Below are 25,548 nucleotides of genomic sequence, written 5' to 3'. Positions count from 1 at the left end.
TTGATTTGAGTCCCAGTTTCCTTTCCATCACTATTGGTTTCCTGTGCATTTCCCTTCATTTCAATTAGTTTAGCCTTCATATGTTCCTCTAATTTGTGACTAAAATCAACCAGTTCTGTGAGCATCCTGATCACCAGTGTTTTGAACTGTGTATCTGATAGGTTGGCTATTTCTTTTTTGCTTAGAGTCATCGGCTCTGGGGCTTTGAGTTCTTATTGAGCCATATTTTAGACTGTTTGTGCCTTATGTATGAGGAGCGGAGCCCTAGGTGTTCACCAAGGCAGGGCAACTCAGTCACTGGGTGTGACGCTGTATGTGGGGGCGGGATCAAAGGAAAGCAATGGCGGTCCCCTCTGCCGCCTCCCACCGCCGGGGCTGCACTGTCTGTCCCACTGCACGCGAATGTGTGACTGCGGTCAGCCCACCACTTTACGCACTCACTGGGTTCGCCTGCTGGGGCCTGCACAGTTCGTCTCACTGCTCACTCCTCTGCTGGTTTATCTGTACTCGAATGTGTGGCCGCGGTCAGCCTGCTGCCCCACACCCTCACTGGGTCCATGCTGCTACCCTGGCTGCCTGTGCGCCTGGGTTGGGGGATCTTTCCTGCCCCGCTGCTGGCTCTGCCCCTCTTACTGGTCTGGTTGAATGGTTCGTTGTTGTTGGACTTTCGTATAGTTCAATTTTCTATTCTTTGGCTGCGTCTTTGTTTATTAAACCTTCGTTGTATTCAAACTTGGTTGTGGGATAAAGCACAGTGTTTTCACCTATGCCTCCATCTTGGCAGAAGTCCTGATGTCTGTGTTGTGGGTTCAGTATGGGAGGCAACCAATAGATGTTTCTCTCTCACACTGATGTTTCTCTTTCTTTCTCTCGGTCTAGCTGAGTGGTTTGTTGTTGTCAGACTTCTGTACAGTTCAATTTTCACTGTTTTGGCTGCGTTTTTGTTTCTAAAACTTAGCTGTCTTTAAATTTAGTTTAGAGGCACAGTGTTTCCTCCTATGCCTCCATCTTGGCCAGAAGTGGAACCTAATGTTTTTAAAAAAAAAAAAAAAAAAGAGTAAAATGAGCCCTGCTGGGTGGCTTAGTTGGTCAGAGCATCATTCTGTGCAGGAAAAAGTTGCAGGTTTGATTCCCAGTTGGAGCACATACCTAGGCTGCGGGTTTGAGGCCTGCTTGGTGTGGTGTATAGGAGGCAACCAATTGATGTTTCTCTCTCTCTCTGCCCACCCCACTTCTTCTCTCTCTAAAAACCAATAGAAACATAACCTTTGATAAAGATTTTTTAAAAATTAAAATGAAGTGACATACCTTTGGAAAACCAATTTATCTTAACTCTCTGCCAGTGTCAAATCTGGGACAGGCGGCAGGCAGGGGAATGATCCCTTATTTAAAGATGCCTAATCCACATGCACTACAAAAACTGAGGGAGGCCAGGCAGAATCCTCCTGTCTCTCGGGAATACTCAGAAGCTGGAGAAAGTACAGACAACACGTATCAACAGGGTCTAAGAGAGTGTTGTGTCTTTTAGCCTACCTCAGGCAGAGGAGCAGCAGCAGCCCCTTGCTCCCACCTCCCCCAGCTAATAATCCCGGTGCACACAGAGCCATCCATGCCCTGGTCTGCCCAGCTCATCCTACTCTGAGCCCACCTCTTCTCTCCTCTCAGGCTCAGCAGAGAATCAGATGTTAAATGAACACAATGCTAAGGCACTTATTTGTCTTTGATGTTCTCAACTTGTCACAATTGATTTACAAGTGTTGAGTGGCAGAACAAAATAGTTAAGTTTGGGTGACCTAATCAGAACAAAGAAAAAACTGCCATTTTCCTAGGGGGTAGAAAATAATCAGTGGTTAGATTACTTGATTTGCAGTTATAGCTTATTAGAAAAGTGATCCTGAGGCTTGGCCATTAGCTACACAAACCCAAGTACTGTCAATGAGAAAAATAGTGAGCATGGGAAGAATTTTCTGTGTGCACAACGAGTGAATGCGTGTTTGGGTTTTCATCAGGTCATGTGCTGTGAAATTCCCTCCTCTCTCCTGTTTGTGAACAGAGGGCTGTGCGTGTGGTGGTCCTCGGGGGGGCGGGGGGGGGCTCCCACCTGCTCTACACTTCTCAATGCTGGGCAACTGGACTCAGGCAGACTTTTCCTACTGACCCCAAACCAGAGTAAAAACTTAGTGTGCAAGAAAAAATACCCAGTCTAATTAAAGGCTGGGGAATCCCTCCTTGGCTCAAAACAAGCAGAATTGGATTCTTCAGCTCATCCAAGAACAGGAGGCAGGAGGCAGGAGGCAGGAGGCAGCAGGACTGTGGCTGAGCAAACTAGAAGAGTCCTCAATTCTGCAACCAAACAGTGGTGGGCAAAGCCCTGAGATTTGCCTGTTCTGGTTTCTAGCATCATTGAACCATACTTTAAACAATATATTCAATTGCAGGATATAGTCCTTTGTAGCCAACATGAAAGTCCAGTCAATATCTAAAGAGCTGACATCCCACAGCCTGATCGTGCAGCAGGACCCAGGTGAGGTCTCTACAGTCTATACAGATCAGTCTATACAGATTTTCACTCCACGGTCCTCCCACTGGGGCAGAACAGGTAGGCCCACAGGCCTAGGGGAGGCCTGGTGGCTCCTAAGTTTCCTGTGGCTTTACTATTTTATCCCCCTCCATTTGACTATGTCCTAGCCACATCAGCTCAGAGCAGGTTCTGGGTGTACTCTGGGTCCAAAACTTAAACAAGGAAGGACTAGAGGATTGTAGTGAGAGCTATGACTTACACTAGAAATCCTCAAGGACAAGGTGACCTAACTCTTGCTTCTCAAAAGACTTCCACACTTCAAACAGTATGTCTGGGGAAGAGGGGAGGGATGGAGTACAGGGGACCAATTATTGAACGTCTATGTGCGTAGGCAATGGAAGTGACGCACCATGTAAAACGAAATGTGCCTCTGATAAGAGCAGTCTCATAGTTTAAACAAGAAGAGAAAATGTGTAAGATGAAAAAAAACTCACCCATTCTTATCATTTTGTTCTTTATATAGGAGTTTATATGGATTGGGGTTGTACTGCATTAACAGTTTTGTTCTTCTCCCCAGTTACAATATTTTGAGTAACTTTAATATTCTATATATTCAAGAGCACTGGGTATATAATTATTTTGTCATATAGATGAAATAATTTAATCATTTTCATGCTGTCAGACATTTATTTCTAATTTTCCATTCCTTCAAGTAGCTCTTCATATAAAGGCATGTAGATAAACAGCCTGTCATTCGGTTTCACATTTCTCTACTAGCAAGGTCTATTTTTCATGTTTCATTGTCCCGTTTTTTGTCTGTGGCTGGTCCACCCTGTAACTGAAGTAATGCTTTTGGCACTATTCACAAATACAAGTCCATGGTCTCCTTTACTTCTCCCTTAACTCCTCAGGGAGCTCTAAAAGACAGATCACTGCTCGACTCCCTTTCTGAACCCTGCCTCCGCGTCGCCTAGCCTGGGGTCTTTGAACCAGACAGAAGCAGGAGGGAGTCTGCAGTGCATATTAGCATTAGTCTGGAACAGCGTAAGAAACAACGTGTATTAATAATTCATTCAGGTCCTACTACTTTTTTTCTTTTAATGCAATTCATATTTGCACTTGAACTATCTTTAATTTACATTACATAAGTATAGAGCCTCAACTAAAATTTGTCTTGAAAATTCCCTGTAATTCTGAAGTGTTTTGAACTGATCATATCTCAGGCTGGCTGAATGTATCATTGCCCACTACAGATTAAGATTACACAGCAGTGATGTGATTTTTGTCTGGCTCTATCATTGTTTATTCTAACACAAATGCACATTTGCCTAGAAAGAATGGTTTTGGAGGCAAGTTTACATCTGATGGCAAACATCTCTTTACTGTATACTCAGCCCTCTGACAGTGCTTCTGGGGCACTGTCCTGCTGGGGCATCTGGATGGCTTCCTCTGCAGGTACTCTGTCTCCTTGACCCCCTACAAGTCCACAGGGAGGGGGGGCGGGGCAGTGCCACACAGCAGGAGGCGTTTCAACAAAGTTTATTGTGAGGAATGACGGACAGGCAGTTACCTTTCACTTTAGCAGATTAGCATTTGAGATGTACTTTCACAGCAAACTATAATCACCTAAAATACAACCTAAGAAGCATTATTCATACTCAAAATCGATGTGTGAATGAATTTATGTGTGGATTAAATAACAGGTCATTTAGGAATCTGGAAAACAGCAATACCATTTTTATGGTTGAAAAATCAGAGAAACGACTGTGAACTATTTCCTGGTCTCTTTCCTGTTTTCATGGGATAGATGGTACTTTGAGGGTTGCTTGGGATAATTCATGAATGAGGACAAGGCTCTTCTACATCAGCGGTCCTCAATATTTTGGGGTGCCAGGGGCCAGTTCATGGAAGACAATTTTCCAGGAACCAGGTTAGGGTGGGGAATGGTTTTGGAATAATTCAAGTGCACTGCATTCAAGTTCACTTCCTGCTGTGTGGCCGGATTCCTGTCATACCAGTACAGGTCCTGGCCCAGCAGTTGGGGGCCCCTGTACTAGATGACCTAAATTTCTTCTCAGAGACCAGAGCAAAAAAAAATGGCAGGTAATCAAGTAAGAACCAGGCCACATTATATTTTGTCTATACAAGAGAATGGGATGGAAGGAAAATAAAGATGACATAAATTGAATGTTAAAGGCAGACTTCAAAAAGTGCGATCTTATGGGCTGAGGCTAAATAGGAAGGCAGCTTAAGACAGTTGAGAAACCTCAAAACTAAATCCTGACTAATCACTTATGGAAGAAAAGGCAGAGAAAGACTATCTGCTATGACTAAAGGAGTTCTTGAATGAAATCCAGTTATAAAAGGCCAGGTTTTCCAAGGGAAATGAAGGTATATAAACAGAACTTAACATAATATAGAAGCAAAGACAAGAACAAAGCAGGGAGTTACAGCCCAGAATGAAACCAGGTAAAAGGAGCTTTACTGTTATGTTCAAAACAAGACGATGAACAGGGATTGCAAGGGCACTCCTGAACTGGACGGCATGAAGTTACCAACTGCCTGATCAATCACATGATCAGGCTGTGGGACAGGCTGTCAGTCCTTGAGCTCCAAGGGGCAGAGATCATGTGGTTTTCACCTCTGAATACACAACAACTAGCAGAGTGACTGACAATATAAGACAACCTATTAAAACTGCTTAAATTCAATTAAAAGAAAAAGTTGGAATTAACTTCTCCTGTCTTTTCTGTGAGGGAAAATTTTTTTTTTCAAAATGAAAATGTGGAATGAACACATAATGAAAGACATCTGAAATAACTATATCAAATAACACAGTAAAAAAATATTTTTGAGCTAGTCCAAGAAAATACTTGCTAATAACTCAGAGGGCCTTAAAACTGATATAAGAGGTGACTAAAGTGATAAATGCCATTATCAAATTTATTACTAGTGAAATTTCCTTCATTCTTTTTCCCGCATTCATGTAATAATTTTGGATTAATAATATGATATGTCAATACCAATGCATCGACTTTTTCCTATTAGGTAATTAATACACATAATTGGAAAATAAATGATAAATTCCCTACTTTGTTCCTAAAACACTGTAATATTTCACTAAATGTTCTTGTTTCAACCTATTTTGTACATGTGATCTTTAAAAACAATAAAATAAAGCAATACAAATTATGACATTTCCCCTTTATGCAGCATTCTAATTCAAGGTGCTAATGTTTATTTATTTAAGATTTATTTATTTAAATTTAGAGGGAAAGGGAAAGAGGTAGAGAAATATCAATGTATGGTTGCCTCTCGTGCATTCCCTTCTGGGATCTGGGCTGCAACCCAGGCATGTGCCCTGACTGGGAATCGAACTGCGATCCTCTGATTCGCAGGCCTGTGCTCAATCCACTGAGCTATGCCAGCCAGGGCCAGGGTGTTAATGTTTATTTTTAAAGTAAAAATTATCCGTTATCCCACTATTTTCTAAGATAAAGAAGCTATTTGATTAAAATGGAAACTGAAGTACTAGGTAACTTACAGAATTGTGAAAACACAACAATTGTTCAAGTCCTACTCAATTAAGGCTTGGAGTATATGTGTGTTTAGAAGGGAATGTGTGAAATGACAGTTTGCAAAAAAAAATCAACCAAATGAGCAGTATTTAAATATTTGTGTGAAAAATGGTATCCAAGAAAAAGTAACACTATGGAAGTCAGTGTTGAAAAGAATAAGAAACTCTTGATAATTATGGACTTTATTTTTATTTACTAGGCCAACATTCTGAGCAAAGAGACTTTACATCCAGTTCTTATAATTCATTTTACAAGCAAATTCTAATATACAGTATTTACTCTGAACTGGTTTTTTAAATCAATGGGAAAAAATACTGCAGGTATTAAAAGACTGTGGTGTTTTCTGTTTTGAGTTAGTAATGACTTAGAGACTTTAAATTCTTAGGGTCAGTATTATTTTGTCATGGTGATGCTTTACCAAGGAGAAAATGGATAGCTTTTCCCCAACAGCGTTAAAACGTAAGATGTATCTTTATTTAACAGCATAGTTGTAGACTGGTGCGCACCATCACAATCACTTATTCATACATATTCTTTCAAATTACTGCAGCAGAAAAATTGAAGGGAGGTGTGGAAAGAAAATTAGAACAATCTAATCCAAGCATCAGAGTTAAGAAAAATAGTAAGGCCATCGTCCCCAAGGAAAGTATCAGGTACTTCTATTACAGCTATAACTAATTTTTTAATGTGTGCATAAGCATGCCAACATAACCACCCTAATTTATAAACACAAAAACTATTCTCTAAATTTGAGAGTAAACTAAAATGTGCTGCAGTCTTGTTGATCTTCATTGCAAGCTTATTTGGTGATTCCAAACCAGGAATCCCCAGTGCCCTAGAGACCAGGAAACCGGCATGATACTCTGCTCAGAGTAAGAGCAGAAATGCAACCTGAACCTATGTCTGCACCACCACCTACGCTACAGGAAGATGTGGAGATGACAGCTATAGGAGGAACATGTTCTCTTTGATGCACTGCGTGAGATACTTAAGGGGTCAATGAAACATTCAAAGAATGTAGTGCTTTAATGGGAAAAGTGACATGCTGAGAATATAATTCTGTGAAAGGCTGTACTTCAAATAGCAACAATTAGAAATTTATTTCAACAAAAAAGCCACACCCAACAGGAGGCATTTCAATATTTCAGGCACAGTTCCCAGCAATTAAGCTAATTTAAAGTGCAAATTTGATATTTTCTTTCATATTCAGGTTTTTACTTGTTAAAATACTTAATAGGTTCCCTAATATCTATATAAATACAATGAATAGTAGTCCATATGCCTGATATAATGTTGCACAAATTAAAATGAGAATTCAAAAGAAAAATGCTTAGAGGGTCTCAGTCCTTATTATAAACATTCTAAATGATTTAACATCTAAAGGATGGAATCCTTTAATGCATTAAAATCCGCTGCATCTGTACTGATAAACTCCTTGGGGCCTAGACCAAGCTTTCTTTAAAGAATTTGACAGGCATCCCATTAACAGCCAAATGTATAATTCTACCTACATGAGTGTTTCTCTCTTTCACAAATGTGAAAGTTAACCAAGCCCCAGAAAGTTTCCTCAGGACTTGGAATTCATATACTGCAACCATCTTCACTGAAAACACAAGAACTAAGAAAACAGTGATCTAAGTGCTTGTGGAGGGGATCTTGACACAGAGCTGATTTACAGAAGCACTAAACAGAGATTAAGGCGAGCTACATCCTCACCTCGTTTCGGACTTAATGGTTACTAAGGAGCAGCCTAACATAACACTCGCAGTACTTGAAGAAAACTGCAGGCAAATACTTTGTTGTTTTGTGCAAGCATCCTAATTTTTTTCCTCTTAAATATATATATATCTTGATCAGCCTTCTGCTAAGATTAAGGCTCAACAAAGGTACAGAGTTTGAACTGATGGGTTGATTCATATTTCTGCAAATTCATCAGGGAGAAAAAAGAGAAGAAAAATGGTGGAATAAACAAATTGCAGAAGTCACTATTTTTATGTAATAGACAAAAGACATTTCCCTCAGACTAGGGGGGGTTAAAAAAATGTAAAAAAGTAAAACTTTCCCTGAAAGATAAAGGCTTACTTGTAAGTAATTTTACACAAGAGTCTATGTGTGTGAGTGTTACAAGCTGTGGAGTCGGCTCCAACTCCTGGCAACCCTTTGAATGAGTGATGTCCACAACATCCTGTCCTCACCAGCCCTGCTTAGCTCCTGTCAACTCATGCCTATCACTTACATTACAGAGTCGATCCATCTCATCGCTGGCCTTCCTCTTTTCCTGTTGCCTTCTAGTTTCCCAGTGTTGTCTTTTCCAAAGATCCCTGCCCTCTAATGATGTGCCTGAAAAGTCTCTACCAACTTCTAAATTAACCAAAACCCTCCTAACTCATCAGTTAATGTTTTATTTTAAAGAAATACAGCGTGACAGTATCCCATTTGCAAAATAAGAGTTTTCTTTCTCCTTCAGAATGAAGGGCCACATGTACCCACTTAGAGCTGCAGCCATCACTGGTCATCTCTATGAACAAACAAGAGTTTTGCTGGTATGTCTAATCACTTTATACTAACAATATCTGGACAACATGACAGACTCTCTGAACTAGTGTGCTTCTCCTGAAGAAGTCTTGTTAAATGAGAATATGATGCTCTCCTGTTACCAAACCCAAGAATGGGTTGTAACCAGTGAATAGCAAATGCACTCTATTGGTAAGGGAAGACTGCATCTAAATGGTAGTAATCACCTCTCGAACTTTACGGTAGAACAGGGGTGTCAAACTCATTTTCATCGGGGGGGGGGGCACATTAGGCTTGCGGTTGCCTTCAGAGGGCTGAATGTAACTTTAGGACTGCATAAATGTAACTGCTCCTTAATAGTTAAGCGAGAGCTCAGCGCTGGCGCCAGGTAGAAACGAGGTGGAGGGCAGGATTCGGCCCGCAGGCCTTGTGTTCGCCACCTGTGCAGCAAAATGCATGCTGCTGTTTCTCTAAAAGGGAGCACACAATTTCACCAATGCACATTTTTAAAAGGAATCCCTACAAATTTGAGTGACTTTCTGGCCAGAGACCCTTTTGATACATTTTTAAGGTCAGCTGATCACAACAAAAATTTACATTGGAAAAGCGTATCTCTTTGAAAAAACAATAATTCTAATTAAAGGAGAAACAGGCGAATAACCCAGAGAGGCCGTGATTTGACAGAACAGGGGGGCAAATTTACGGAGCCTCCTGAACAGCGGCCCAGAGCAGGATTACGTTAGGATTCCTGGTCCCCTGGGGGTTCCACTGCTACCTTCCTAGCACATTGATAAGCATACTGCCATTGAAATATCTTTTAATACCTTTTAATGAAACATAATTTCCCTCTCTAATTCTATTTTGTTTCTAAAGTTACTTTTCAAGAAACTGTCATTCAAAAATATACCAACATAAAAGGGAAATCTGAAAAACTCAGCAAAACCAAAGTACTGTGAATGCTAGCTTTCTCAAGAGAGTCTTACCTGTTTATAATTATTGTCAAAATATTTTAACTTATTTTGCTGCGGAAAAGAGTCTTAAATCCCTAATTATGGGATATTGATAGCCCATCAAAGTTTTGTGCAAACATTTCAAGTCCACTATTCCAGTCTTCAGATATTAGCAAAAAGTAAATAAATATACATATTACAATAAAGACAACAGATATGTGATGGAACTCTTAAACAGCTATCATGGATCCATAAGCCTATAGGACTTAAAACTGAATTACCAGCAAAACTCTTAGCACCAACATGCTGTAAATGAATACACCTTTACATACAGGTTTCAAGATATTTCTCAAGCTTTCCAAAATTTATCCAGTACCAAAAACATACACAATGATGTGTGTATACAACAAAATGTTTAAGTAATATGTAAATGGTTTATATATAATATGAAACATTTTAGCCTGGGGTATGTGGTAAATAAACATTGAGAGTAGTTTGCTGATCCTGGGGAAAATAAAACTTACACAGACTTCCCATTAAAGGCCTGATCTCCTTTACTTCTCACAGAGCTTTTGCATAGACCTTTTAAATATACAAACCACTGGCCAGAACTCTGCTTACAGACTACCATCTTCTATTATCACCAAATCTTAATTTAAAATCATACTATATTCAGAAGAGGGACAAATGAAAAAAAAGGGTCTGAGAACCACAATTAATGCAGACCTTAAAAGGACTAAATAAGCAAAGCACATTTCTTGCCTGCTAGGTGAAATATTATGAATTTTCTGATGTGCAAAGGTATGGACAACATGATTAGAATTGTCTGTAGGCCTCTGAGATGGGTAAGCAAACTTTGTGTTTACCTGAGACAAATAACACTCAAATGCTATGTACTTCAACCAGAATATGAAATGGAAAAGCCCAAACTAGTAGAAGGATCCACATTTTAATTTTTGAGATTTTGCAAGCTCCATCATGGCAGCAAACTGCATATAAAGCTATTACAGAACAGATTGTTTTTTAAAACAACAAATTGGCAAGTGATGGCTACGTACTTAATGTATCTTTGGTTTAGGAAGACGAGAATATCGATTAGAGGCCAAACAATCCCCAGAATTCAAAATGCCATTTGGATTCTGCATGATCTCTTTTCTTTTTGTTAGTGGCCTTGGGATGCTTGTCTTGGCCTGAAAGTTTTGAGCCTCTGGTCGGGGGTTGCTTATTTGTTTTTGTTTGAAAGAGCTAGAGGGAGGGCGGAGCTTAGATGCTTTTAGACTTAGGTTGTTTGCCAGATTTGTTTGACTAGATGTTAGCTTAAGTTTTGCTGAATTACATGGTGCAATTATTGGTGAATTCTTATAAGTGGGAGTCCTACTTGAAGATGATTCAGAAACTGAAGGAGGTACCAAAGAATTTAAGCTGGATGGCTTAAAAAGCAGTAAGGATTTGGGCTGACATGTGTAGTCCTCCAATGAAGACTGATTTCTTCCAACTCTGTTAGCCTGGTCTACTGCACTTGACTGGGTAAGTGTTTGAGGAGAAGTGGGTACAATCTGCAAGTCATTAATTTGATCATTTGCCAAATGATAAGGCTCTTGAGCATCCATGGGCGTGTTCAAGTTTGCTTCTGAAGGTACGCTCTTAGCCACATCCTTAGTGAATTGCGGGCTTGAGGAAAAAGGCCGGTCTTCCACACCACAGTTGCTGTCTTGTTGCAAGTTATATGTAAAGCTTTCATCCAGATGCACAATACCCTGATGTACACCCTGGGCTGTGCATTCACTGTGGTCCTCGATATGTTGCGATTTTATTAGTTTTCCCTGGGTGTGGTCTGTGGGTCTGGGAAGGCTGCTGGAAGGCTGTAGTACTTGAGGCTATTAAAATTAAAAACAACATTAGCAACAGTTCATTTTAGAAATGCCACCTAGAATTAATATAAGTTCCAATTAGTCTGTGTTGGTAATTATTATGTTTTAATGAGAAATATGTAAGAGAAATATGTTCTTTGAAATTAAAAAATGAATTGCATATTCAACTAAATTCATGAGACACAGAGTGATAATACAACAAAAATGATACAGGCAGTAAACACTAAACAAGATCCAAAATCCAACAGAAAAGAAAAAACTTAAAGTACTTATTTACTGTTGAAAAGTTTCCTGACTTAACTGATTCATTAAGTATTTAAAACTTTACATAAGAGACTGACAGAAAGATTTCCATAGCACTTTGGTTTAATCTCCATAAAGCATTCAGACAGTAACTGTGACCTTCAGAATATTACCATTTTTCAAGATGTTTTTAAAAAGAAAAACTGCATACCACTTTATCACTCTTGATTAGAGGAAGTAGTAATTTAAGTGTTGAGGTTACTTTGGTGAGCTACACAGAAAAAAATTTCTTCTCTCACAAGATTTACATTTAATCCAGATTATAAACACAGAAAACTCGAAGGTATGTCAGGATAATGGGAAGTACTATAGACAAGATAAAAGTGGGTAATAGAAAGTAACTAGTAGTGACGGAGGAAGTTATTGAAGGTCAAGGAAGGTACTATGGTCTGACCATAGTAATTTAGATCTAGGCTCTATCTTTTAAAGGTCGTGAATATCACATAACACACACACACACACACACACACACACACACACACAAATTTGATACAAAACACTCGAGTGCATTTGTCACTTCCATCTATCTTGGCACAATGTTGGCATTAACCTTAAATACCTCCGCTAATGACTAATGGCACTCAGATCCCAGGAAAAGGCCTCTTTCCCCACTCTTTGCCTTACAGAGAGGATGGCACATGGTGGGCTTCTAGTAAATATTTACTCAAGGAAGAAATCAAGTATGTATTTAATTCTGGTTAACTGGGCATAAGACAGAACTATACCTCTGCAAAGAAGCATTTGTTCCCTCATCAATATGCTCTTTCCTTTTTCCCAGTTTTGAAACGTCATGTCCCACAAATATGGCCTTCCATCCTTGTGAAATTGATGTGAAAATGAAATATGAAACAAACTATCTTTCCTAGAAATAAGGGGATATGAAATTGTCAGAATATGCTATGGAGGTCAGGGAGAAGATGGTGGTGGAGTAGGACAAAGGATTTTGCTTCCCTCCACACGCTGGAAAAAAACGAGCTGATCTGTGGAGAAGGGCAGCGGATAGCCAACAGGGACCCAGCATATAGGAAGGCAGGTCTCCAGAAAGGGTAGAGGACACTGAATGACCAGAGGCTGAGGAGAGGAGACGACCGCAGGTCAACAAGGTACGAGGCAACAGTGCAGAGGCTGCAGGCCCTCCGCCGGGCCAAGCCAGGGCCTTGGCAGGGCCGCTTTGGTCTCTGAGAGCCAAGGGCAGGCAACGACAACCATGGGAGAGAACTAGTTGCCAGCACCCTACCTATTGGGCAGGGTGCAGATTCGAAAACACCAGGAAAGATCGGTTTGCCTGTAGTGACAGAGAGAGGAGTGGGTATTGGGAAGCAAACCAGAGAGCTCTGATAACCGCTGGAGTCGGGCTGTGGTTGCTGGCTTGGGAGAACTGAGAGTCGCCCATGTGTTCCTTGTAGCGCTGGGTCAGAGCCGGGTCTGCCACAGACCCTGGGAGCCTTAGGCTACTAGCAAGGCCCCTAGAAGAGAGCCAGCCACCAACTCCCTTCCTATGCAGCTGGGAGCAGACTGAGAAGCACCAGCACTCAGGCTGTGGTTGCTGGCTTGGGAGAACTGAGAGTCTCAACTGCGTTCTCTGTAGCATAGGGCCAGAGCCAGGTCTGCCACAAACTCTGGGAGCCTCGGGCTGCCAGCAAGGCCCCTGGAAGAGAGCCAGTCATAAGCTCCCTCCCTACCCAGCCAAGCGCAGACTGAAAAACACAGGGAGTCAGGCCGTGGTTGCTGACTTGGGAGAATTTAGAGTTGCCCTGTGCGTTCTGCCATAGCACTGGGAAAGCTCTGCGCCCAAGCCTGTGAGACCAGGAAAGCCTGGCTGAGAGTGCCCGTCCTCACACCAGGAAAGGACTGTGAATCCTGGGGGGAAATCTGCTCTCAGCAGGGCGCTGGAGAGCGGCACCAGTCTGGATCTTGGGAGGGCACTGGTGAGACCAGTTGAGTTCACTGAGATGTGAGAAATGCCACAGTAATAGCCCCTCAGGCTGCTGCAGCTAGTGAGACCCGAAGAAAAGGTTTGCCCAGCTGGAAACCAACAGGAGGAGTAGGTGGAAGCAGAGAACACGAAGATACCTGCAGGAGACTGCACCACTGAATTTCACAGGTATCCTACCACAGAAGTTCACACCATAAACCCAGGGAACCAGAACAGATCAATTTAAGAAGCTGAGGCCAACAAGAAGACCATCACAAGCAATGGAAAAACAAAGAAACACTCCCCAAATGAACGAAAAGGAGGAAGTCTCAGAAAGAATGTTACATGAAATAGAGGCAAGTCAACTATCAGATATTGAATTCGAAGTACTGGTTATCAGGAAATTCAAAGAGCTTACAACGAGCTACCAGAAACTACAGGGGAGCTACCGTGAACTCTCCACAAACTATATCAACATAAAAAAGGGAAAAAAACCATCAGCAAAGGGCAAGAGGAAATGAAGAATACAATTTCTGAACTGAAAAACACAGTATAAGGTAGGATCGACGAGGCAGAAGACCGCAAAAGTGAGCTCAAGGACAGGGTACAAAGAATCTCCCAGATGGACCAAGTAATGGAAAAGAGAATCAGAAAGAATGAGGGAAGTTTAAGAGAAATGCAAGACAATATGAAACGTAATAATATCCGAATAATAGGAATACCAGAGGGAGAGGAACAAAAACAAAGGATAGAAAACCTACTTGAAAGAGTAATAACGGAAAATTTTCCTAAGTTGAGGAGAGAGAAAGTCACACAAATCCAGGAATCGCAGAGAGTTCCAAGCAGATGGAACCCAAAGAGGCCCACTGCAAGACACATCATCATTAAAATGGCAAAACTCCAAGAAAAAGAGAGAATCCTAAAGGCAGCAAGAGAGAAAAAGAAAGTAACATACAAGGGGGTCCCAATAAGGTTGGCTACTAACTTCTCAATGGAAACATTCCAACAAGAAGAGAATGGCAAGAAATATTCCAAGTAATGAGAAACAGAGGCCTACAACCAAGGCTACTATACCCAGAGCAAGGCTCTCAATCAACATAGAAGGCCAAAATAAAGAGCTTCCAAGACAAAAGAAGTCTAAAAGAATATGCCTCCACCAAACAAGCTCTACAGGAATTACTAAAAGGGCTGCTTTAAGGAAAGGAAGGAAAAGAGAGAGACAGAGAGGAACACAGGTACATAAATGGCAATGAATAAGTACCTATCATTAATAACATTAAACGTAAATGGATTAAATGCACCAATTAAAAGAGATAGAAGAGCTGAATGGGTAAGAAAGCATGACCTACACATATGCTGCCTACAACAGACCCACCTCAGGTCAAAAGACCACCACAGACTAAAAGTGAAAGGATGGAAACAAATTTTCCAAGCAAATGGACAAGAAAAAAAAGCCGGGGTAGCAATCCTCGTATCGGACAAAATAGACTTCAAAAAAGGGCCATAAAGAGAGACCCAGAAGTTCACTTCACAATACTCAAGGGAAGAATCCACCAAGAAGACATTAACATTGTAAATATGTATGCGCCCGACATAGGAGCACCCAAATATATAAAGAAAATCCTAGAGGACTACAAGAAAGATATTGAGAGAAACACAAGTACAGTAGGGGATTTTAACACCCCACTGTCAAAAATGGACAGATCTTCCAAACAAAATATCAACAAAGATATTGCAGCATTAAACGACACCCTAGATGAAATGGACCTAATTGATATATATAGAGCCCTCCATTCCAAAGAAGCTAAATACACATTCTTTTCAAATGCACACAGAACATTTTAAAAGATAGGCCACATGATAGGACACAAAACGAGCCTCAACAAATTCAGGAAAATAGAAATCATACCAAGCATTTTCTCTGATCACAAGGGACTGAAATTGGAAACCAACCACACAGGAAAAAACCCAAAACACCCAAAAGCATGGAAACTAAATGGTATGCTGTTAAACAACGAATGGGCCAAGACTGAAATTAGGGAAGAAATCAAAAAGTTTCTGGAAACAAATGAAAATGATCTCACAACAACCCAAAACTTATGGGACACAGTGAAGGCAGTCCTGAGAGGCAAGTTCATAGCAATACAGAATTACCTAAATAAGATAGAAACATTTCAAACAAACAACCTAACCTGAAGCCTGCAAGAACTCGAGGAACAACAACAAAGATAGCCCAGAGCAAGTAGAAGGAAGGAAATAACCAAGATCAGAGCAGAATTCAAGGACATAGAGACTAAAAGCACAATTCTAAGAATCAATGAATCCAGGAGTACATTTTTTGAAAAGATAAACAAAATAGATAAACTTTTAAGTAGGCTCATCAAGAAAAGAAGAGAGAGGAACCAAATAAACACAATCAGAAATGAAAGAGATTACAACTGATACCACAGAAATAGAAGAAATTGTAAGAAATTACTATGCAGAACTGTTTGCCAAGAAATTTGAAAACCTAGATAAAATGGACAAATTTCTAGAAAAATATAATCTTCCAAAACTCAATGAAAAAGAAGCAGAAAACCTGAACAGGCCAATAACAGCAAATGAAATTGAAGCAGTAATCAAAAAACTCCCATCAAACAAAAGCCCTGGACCAGATGGTTTCACAGGAGAATTCTACAAAGCTTTTAAGGAAGAGCTAACCTCTATTCTTCACAGACTATTCCAAAAAATCCAAAAGGAGGGAAAACTCTTCAACTCTTTTTATGAAGTCAGCATCATCCTAATTCCAAATCCAGATAGAGACACAACAAAGAAAGAAAACTTCAGGCCAATATCGCTGATGAACATAGATGCTAAAATCCTCAATAAAATATTGGCAAATCGCATCCAACAATACATCAAAAAGATCATACACCATGACCAAGTGGGATTCATCCCAGGGATGCAAGGATGGTTCAATATTCGCAAATCAGTAAATGTAATACATCACATAACAAATGCAAAGACAAAAACCAAATGACCACATCAATAGACGCGGAAAAAGCTGTTGATAAGATACAACACCCATTTATGATAAAGGTACTCAGCAAAGTGGGAAGAGAGGGAGCATTCCTCAATATAATAAAGGCCATATATGAAAGACTTACAGCAAACATCATACTCAATGGGCAAAAACTAAAATCTTTTCCACTAACATCAGGAACAAGAAAAGGTTGCACACTTTCACCACTCCTATTCAATATAATATTAGAAGTTCTAGCTGCAGCGATCAGATAAGAAAAGGAAATAAAAGGCATCCAAATCGGAAAGGAGTAAACAAAACTATCATTGTTTGCAGATGACATGATAGTGTACATGGAAAATCCTATAGCCTCTACAAAAAACTGCTCGAACTAATAAATGAATTTGGCATAACAGCGGGATACAAAGTTAATATCCAGAAATCAAAGGCATTTTTGTATACCAACAATGAAGCAGCAGAAGCAGAAATCAGGAAAAAAATCCCATTCGATATAGCAAAAAGAAAAATAAAATATCTGGGAATAAACCTAACCAAGGAGGTAAAAGACCTGTATGCAGAAAACTACACAACACTGAAGAAAGAAATCAAGGAAGACACAAATAAATGGAAACATATACCGTGTTCATGGATTGGAAGAATTAACATCATCAAAATGTCCATACTACCCAAAGCAATTTACAGATTCAATGCAATACCTATTAAAGTACCAATGGCGTATTTCACAGACATAGAACAAACACTTCAAAAATTTATATGGAACCAGAAAAGACCCCGAATAGCTGCTGCAATTTTGAGAAAGAAGAACAAAGTAGGAGGGATCACAATACCTGATATCAAACTGTATTACAAGGCCACTGTAATCAAAACAGCCTGGTACTGGCACAAAAACAGGCACATAGACCAATGGAATAGAACAGAGAGCCCAGAAATAAACCCAACTCTCTACAGTCAATTAATATTCGACAAAGGGGGCAATAACATAAAATGGAGTAAAGACAGCCTTTTCAACAAATGGTGTTGGGAGAACTGGACAGCTACATGCAAAAAAATGAAACTTGAGCACCAACTTACACCATACACCAAAATAAATTCAAGGTGGATAAAAGACTTAAATATAAGCCGTGAAACCATTAAAACCCTAGAGGAGAGCATTGGCAAGAAAATCTCAGATATTCCACGCAGCAATATTTTTACTGATACGTCCCCTAGAGCAAGGGACATAAAGGAAAGAATAAACAAATGGGATCTCATCAAAATTAAAAGCTTCTGCATGGCTAAGGAAAACAGTATCAAGATAAAAAGAGAAGCAACAGCTTGGGAAAACATATTTGCCAATGATACCTCAGATAAGGGTTTAATCTCCAAAATATACAAAGAACTCACTCGACTCCACTCAAAGAAGACAAGCAACCCAATTAAAAAATGGGCAGAGGACTTGAACAGACATTTCTCCAAGGAGGACATACAGAGGATCCAGAGACACATGAAAAGATGCTCGATATCACTAGCTATCAGAGAGATGCAAATTAAAACCACAATGAGATACCACTTAACACCAGTCAGAATGGCTATCATAAACAAAGAAACAAACAACAAGTGCTGGAGAGGTTGTGGGGAAAAGGGGACCCTAGTTCACTGTTGGTGGGATTGCAGACTAGTACAACCACTATGGAAAACAGTATGGAATTTTCTAAGTAAACTAAAAATGAACGTGCCTTTTGACCCAGCAATTCCACTATTAGGAGTATATCCTAAGAACCCTGAAACACCAATCCAAAAGAACCTATGCACCCTGATTCGCATAGCAGCACAATTTATGATAGCCAAGAGTTGGAAGCAACCTAGATGCCCATCAGTAAATGACTGGATCAAAAAGCCATGGTACATTTACACAATGGAATTCTATGCTGCAGAAAGGAAGAAGGAGCTCCTACCCTTTGCAGCATCATGGATGGAACTGGAGAGCATTATGCTGAGTGAAATAAGCCAGGCGGTGAAAGACAAATACCATATGATATCACCGTTAACAGGAATCTAAACAACAAACCAAACGTGCAAGCAAAATATGACCAATGACACTCAAATACGGAACAGGCTGACAGGGTCCAGAGGGGAGAGGGGAGAGAATCACAGGGGAAAAGGGGATGGACTCACATGAACAAGTATAAAGGACACATGGACAATAACTAAGGTGAGAGGTGGAAATGGGAGGGAGGTGGGGAGCACGGGGGTGGGGGAGGTGGGAGGCCAGGACTGGGAATATAAGACAGAAAACTGTACTCGAACAAGAATTAAATAAAAATTAAAAATAAATAAATAAATAAATAAGAATATGCTATGGAGGACAATGTGCAATACTTTTCTTCATGACATAGATAATACATTTTACTCATTACAAATAACTGAAATTATTCATTTATAATTTCAAACAAGTAAAATTTAAAAACTATAAAAAATAAAAGTGTCAAGGTGCTGTACCTCTATCAAGAATAAGGTTTAATGCCCTGGCTTGTGTAGCTCAGTGTATTGGGTGTGGGCCTGTGAACCACAGGATCGCGGTTCAATTCCCAGTCAGGGCACATGCCTGGGTTGCAGGCCAGTTCTCAGCAGGGGACTCATGAGAAGCAACCATACATTGATATTTCTCTCCTTCTCTCCTTCCCTTCCCCTCTAAAGACAAGTAAATATTTAAAAAATAGAATAAGGTTTAGAATAAAGATTATATTGTAGGTTGATATGAAATTCTAGTTAAACAAAAAGAGGTCAATCCATATAGCTAATGCTCCCTTTAATATTCTTGTTGAAAGGTTTTAGAATAAAGTGTTTTCACAGCACATTTGTTCTGTCTCACTGCCATATGAGGGATCAACTGAGGTTTTGCTATGGCTAACATACAGAAAACAAATTTACCCTGCCCATGAGTAAATATACATTTAGTAAATTAAAAATGATCAGCCTTTGGAATGATGGCTGAGATTGAAACAAATCTAAAATTGCCTGTCGCTTGAACTAAAGCTCAGAAGCCCACAATAGCAAAGTTCTTACAAAGGCCAATGTGCCTTGCACACACATTTCTGGAGCTCACTGTGTGGTTCTCTTCTCTACAAGTCAGAGGAAACCTGCTACTTCCATTATTTTTGTGCATTCAATAAAGACATATAAACCTTAAAGTCATCTTTCAATGGCTCAAATAGTTTACATGGGGCAGAGCCTACTGATCATGTCCTGATATAGGGATGGTTGCTATATATGTATAAACACGCTCATACACATATACTCACACATACGCACACTTACGCATTGTGTAAAATAATCTGGGCTGAAAATAGTGAAAACCTTGGCACAGAGCTTTGAAACATGAACTTAAAGGAACATTTTTTTACTAATAAAAAAACTTTTTAAAACCATGCCAATCCATAAACAAATCTACTCAGTATATCTAATTTCTGCGACAGAGGGGGTGAATCTATTTACACTGACTGCATTACTTGTTTGCCACTTTTTCCACCTTCAGACTAGCACTGAACTATGGCTACCAGGGTCAGCAATCAGGGATTAGATCATGGCATGTAACTGGGGACTTCTTGAGAACAAAGTTCACTGATTCTTGGAGGGATGTTTGGCCACAATGGTATAGGGCTGACTTGCTATTTAAAAGATAATAAAATCAAGACAATGACTACTCAAAATTAATACATACAGGATATGGTACATTAAATTCTTATTTTAGAATGTTTAAAATAAATAAGCCAACTCAGTTTTTACTTAGAGTAAAATATCCAAGACTTTAAAGTCAGTGGGCATTTTTATAATAATCACCATAGAGATTAACTGTCCTTCAAGAATGAAGGTACTAAAAGGAAGAAGAAGAAAGGAGGAGGAAAAGGAGAGGGGCAGGGGAGGGGAGAGGAGAAAGAAAGAAGAAGAAAAGGTACTAAAATCACAGTGTAACTAAGTTAAAAGACTCTCCTTGGGATTTCCTTGAAAAAAATGACCATGCCAAAGTGATCATATACTCTTCAGAAACTAATAAGAATATAGAGCAGGGCCCTAATACTCAAACTAAAATCTACCAAATGGAGGTAGAAAAAGCAACCAGGGAGGAGACAGGATCAGCATGAAATGGTTAACTGAATGGGGATGTTTTCCCCTTTCACCCTCAAAAACAATAGTTTCAAGTTAAAAATTTTGAAGCTACTAAGACCTTTGAAAATATCAGTGACAATTTAAAAATGACTTCACTGTAATATGTCTATTGCTAGTAAGAAAAAGCAGGTACAAATATGTGCTATCAGCTCAAAACAAGGTATCACTTTGCTAATTAATATAAAGTAATAAACTTATTAAGATAACCAAATCGCCAGAAAAGGGGCACCGGGAACTGTAGATAAATTATCCACTGGCACTGTTCTGATTGCTTATATTACCCCACTGACTACTTATCAGAGAACTAAATGGAAATAGTGCAGATAGAAAGACATGCTGGTCTTATTAAATGTAAGGACGCTCCACATCAAATATAAAAGAATTAGAAAAAAAAGTTTTTAAAAAAATAAAATTGTGAGTTTTTTAACTGAGGAGTTATACTGAATAATTACATTTAAAAAGTCTAGGACTTCCAGCCAAGATGGAAGCGTAGGTGGAAACACTGTACCTCCTCACGCAACCAAGTTTAAAGACAACAAAGATTTAATAACAAAAACACAACCAAAACAGACAGAAAATTGAACTGTATGGAAGTCCGACAATAACGAATCATTCATCCAGACTGGTAAGAGGGGCAGAGTCAGTAGTGGCTGGCAGAGAGGGGTCACACAGGAAAAAGTGGCCAGACTGACCTCAGCACACAGGAGGCAGCTGGCAGATCCCAGGCACGGGGTGACAACATGCAGACCCAGTGAGGGCACAAGGTGGCTGGCTGACCTCGGTCACACATTCATACTCAGATAAACCAGGCAAAGGAGGGAGCAGTGAGACAGACCTTGCAAACCAGGGCCACAGCGACGGGAATTAAAGCCTAAAAGCACCAACTGGAAAAACTTTTGGAGGTCGAGGTGCCGGGAGAGGCTCCCAGGCTCACACAGAGTTTGTTGGAGAGACGCACAGGGTCCTGGAGGTTACACAAGCCCACACACCAGGGAACCAGCACCAGAAGGGCTCAATTTGCTTGTGGGAAGCAGCAGAGGGGACCGAAATCTGAGAGAGAGCATGGAACAAGTGCCATTGCCCCTCTCTGACCCTGCCCCCATATACAGTGTCACAACCCAGCAACTGGGTTGACCTGCCCAGGTGAACACCTAAGGCTCCGCACCCCATACCTAACAGGCGGGAACAGACCAAAACATTATGGCTCAAGAAGAAGACCAGCCCAAAGCCCCAGAGCCAATACTTCTAACCGACAAAGAGATAGCCAACCTATCAGATGCACGGTTCAAAACACTGGTGTTCAGGATGCTCACAGAACTGGTTGATTTCAGTCGCAAATTAGATGAAAAAAAATGAAGGCTAAACTAAGAGAAATGAAGGGAAATGCACAGGGAACCAGTAGTGATGGGAAGGAAATCAGGACTCAAATCAATAAAGTGGACCAGAAGGAACAAAAAAACATCCCACCAGAAAAGAATGAAGAAACAAGAATTCAAAAAAATGAGGAGAGGCTTAGGAACCTCCAGGACATATTTAATGTTCCAATACCCAAATTATAGGGGTACCAGAAGGGGAAGAGGAAGAGCGACAAGTGGAAAAGTTATTTGAACAAGTAATAAAGGAGAACTTTCCCAATCTGGCAAAGGAAATAGACTTCCAGGAAATCTAGGAAGCTCAGGGAGTCCCAAAGAAGGTGGACCCAAGAAGGAACACACCAAGGCACATCATAATTACATTAGCCAAGATTAAAATGAAGGAGAGAATCCTAGAAGCAGGAAGAGATAAGGGGACAGTCACCTACAAAGGAGTTCCCATCAGACTGTCAGCTGATTTCTCAAAAGAGACCTTACAGGCAAGGAGGGGCTGGAAAGAAGTATTCCAAGTCATGAAATCCAAAGACCTTCATCCAAGATTGCTCCATCCAGCAAAGTTTTCATTTAGAATGGAAGGGCAGATAAAGTCCTTCTCAGATAAGGTCAACTTGAAGGAGTTCATCATCCCCACGCCCTTATTATATGAAATGTTAAAGGGACTTATCTAAGAAAAAGAAGATAAAAATGTGAACAGTGAAAGGACAGCAAACTCACAGTTATTAACAACCACACCTAAAATAAAAGCAAACTAAGCAGACAGCTAGATCAGGAGCAGAACCATAAAAATGGAGATCACATGGAGGGTTAGCAACAGGGGAGTGGGAGGAGGGGAAGTGGGGAGAAGGTGCAGAGAATAAGTAGCATAAATGGTAGGTAAAAAATAGATGGGGGTGGGTAAGAATAATATGGGAAATACAGGAACTAAAGAACTTGTAACACATGGACATAAACTAAAAGGGGGATGGTGGGGGATGGGGTGTGCAGGGTGTAGGGGAATGAAGGGGGGAAATGGGACAACTGTAATGGCATAATCAATAAAATATTTTAAAAAGTCTAAACTATTGCTTGATTACATTAAATCAGTGGATTCTGAATAATGAATAAATAACACAGATTTTTATTTTTACTGAAAGTGGTATGATATAATTTCCCTGCCCTAATATAAATGTATTACTGTACTGTTTCCTTGAAAACTAGTTTGGAAGTCAATTCTATTACAGTAAAGAGAAAAGTTCCTTATATTTTTATGGTTAAATAAAAGAAAGGAGAGATAGGAGAGATAGGAGAGAGCTGGAGAGAATAAAAGAAAAAGGTAAAGGGGTTTAAAAGTACAAATTGGCAATTACAGAATAGTTACGAGGATATAAAGTACAGCATAGGGAATACAGTCAATAATATTATAATAACTGTGTATAACTACATATGTTGTCAGATGGGTACCAGACTTATCAAGGTGATTACTTCTTAAGTTATATAAATGTCTAATCACTGGGTTGTACACCTGAAACTAATATAATATTGTATATGTTAATTGTAATTAAAAATATTTTTTTAAAAAGTCTCTTGAAAAGATCAAGATATGACTATAGCAAGGACCATGGAAATGACCTGCTCCTGGTATGAGGAAGATTGTGCAGGGCTGGTCACCCACCAGGGGCTGGACTGTCATTAATTACCTACTGGTAAGTTGAACAGCAAGCGGCCTCTTCATATCTAGCAAGCCAAGAGGAGATGTATTCTGATAGCTTGTTGCTTGCAGTACAATTTCCCAAAATACTACATATTCAACTGTATTAATATAAAGGCAAAATGTTGACAACTCATCTTGATCCCATTCACTACTGCTTCTGTGCCCTCAGACATCTTTAGAATGAATTTTAAATATAAAAAGACCTCATGTTTTCATGGATAATAAAACCAACAGGAAGGAATATTAAAGACCATTCATTCATGTTTTTAAAATGTCAATGACATGTCATGCATTGTTAGGTGTAGGAAAACATGGAGCCGAACACAATGCTATTCCTGTAGTTGAGAGGCCTTGTGAAGGAGGTAGGTAAACAAATGATGAGGCCATGTCTCAAGTTTAACAACACAGGAAACGAAGAAAACATTTTCCTGATTAGGGAAGTCATAGAGGGCATCCAAGAATCACAACATCTCGACTGAATTTTAAGATGAATAGGAGTTTGCCAACTAGACACAAAAGGAGGAGTAATCAGTGTATAGAGAACCAGTGCAGAGCACGGAGGCAAACAGAGAGCGTGGTACGTTCCAGTAACTTCAATCTCTTAGACTGAACTGGGAGAACAGAATGCTGGTGAGAAGCTGAGGCAAGGATCAGCTCCTAAAGGCTAGTAAGTAGGTCTGACTAGTGCAGCCAATGAATTTTAAGCAGCAGAACCATTATGATCCAACCTGTATTTTATCATGTCTCTGGTAGAACCAGTGAGGTATGTAATGGGGCGGGGCGGGGGAGGGGGGGCAGGTTGAGAATGTATGCAGCACAGCCAGGTAGTATGGTATTGCTACCAGCCCAGATGATAAATCACAAAGGTCTAAAATTAGGATAGTGTAAGAAAAACTGGAAAGGATTGAAAGATTTTGAAGGTGGGACAGGTAAGTGGCTGTTCAGGAGGAATTTAAGATTAAGTTCCAGATTTCTGGTTTGGGAGATGCAAGATGAAGCACTGCCCTGTATCGATGACACACACATTAAAAAAAAGCCTCTGGGGAAATTGCACATTCATTTTATAATCTCAGTAGACCCTGACTCAGGGCAAAAGGAACCCTCACTACTGGAGGGGCTTCAGGAAACTCCTACTGTAGTCACAGATAAGTGGAACTTTATTACTCAGCCCTTGCAACATGTAAAAGGGTTAGTTACTGAAGCTTTAAAATGTGGACCCATCCTCAGACGTAAGAGCTAAGGGCTTCTAACTGGACTCGGTAACTTCAGGTCTTACTTTAGTTAGATACACACACTTCAGCACACTATTCTGTTAAGTCTCAGATGCAACAGTTACAAGTGTCAAAGTCAAGAGTGCAGTGACAGGCACTACTGGGTAATTAATTGTGCAAGGGGTTGGCATCTTCAATGATAATCTTAAATGTCTATTTTGAGCTACTTACAAAGATAACAAGAGACTCTGAGCTACTAGAGGCATGTACCATGTTTTATTCATTTTTATCACTGTAGTTGGTATTCCTAGTATTTAGCATATAGTAGAGAATACACACACACACACATACACACAATGCACATTTCCTAGAAAAATGAATAAATAAATAAATGAGTATTAGTGAGTGGTATAATCCAGAATTACTACTTTGGTAATAATTATCAAAATGATAC

General features: G+C 40.0%; 1 protein-coding gene across 7 annotated transcripts in view; it reads right to left on the bottom strand.

Moving 5' to 3' along the window:
• Positions 1-10,493: 10,493 nt before the first annotated feature.
• The window catches only part of CCSER2 (coiled-coil serine rich protein 2), a 220,742-nt gene continuing 205,687 nt past the window's right edge, over positions 10,494-25,548 (bottom strand). For 5 of the 7 annotated variants that reach the window (XM_037049363.1, XM_037049366.1, XM_037049365.1 and 2 more), the window contains one exon: positions 10,494-11,440. In XM_037049363.1, coding sequence (XP_036905258.1) covers positions 10,622-11,440 — 819 coding nt within the window. In that variant the 3' untranslated portion in view covers positions 10,494-10,621. The remainder of the gene's footprint in view (positions 11,441-25,548) is intronic. The other 2 variants (XM_037049368.1, XM_037049367.1) reach the window with 2 other exon arrangements.

This window comes from Sturnira hondurensis, unplaced genomic scaffold (genome assembly GCF_014824575.4).
Source record: "Sturnira hondurensis isolate 20B ecotype Veracruz unplaced genomic scaffold, ASM1482457v3 Scaffold0006496, whole genome shotgun sequence".
Lineage (NCBI taxonomy): Eukaryota > Metazoa > Chordata > Mammalia > Chiroptera > Phyllostomidae > Sturnira > Sturnira hondurensis.
Note: the sequence above shows the minus strand (reverse complement) of the source record. Positions and strands in the feature narration are given on the sequence as shown.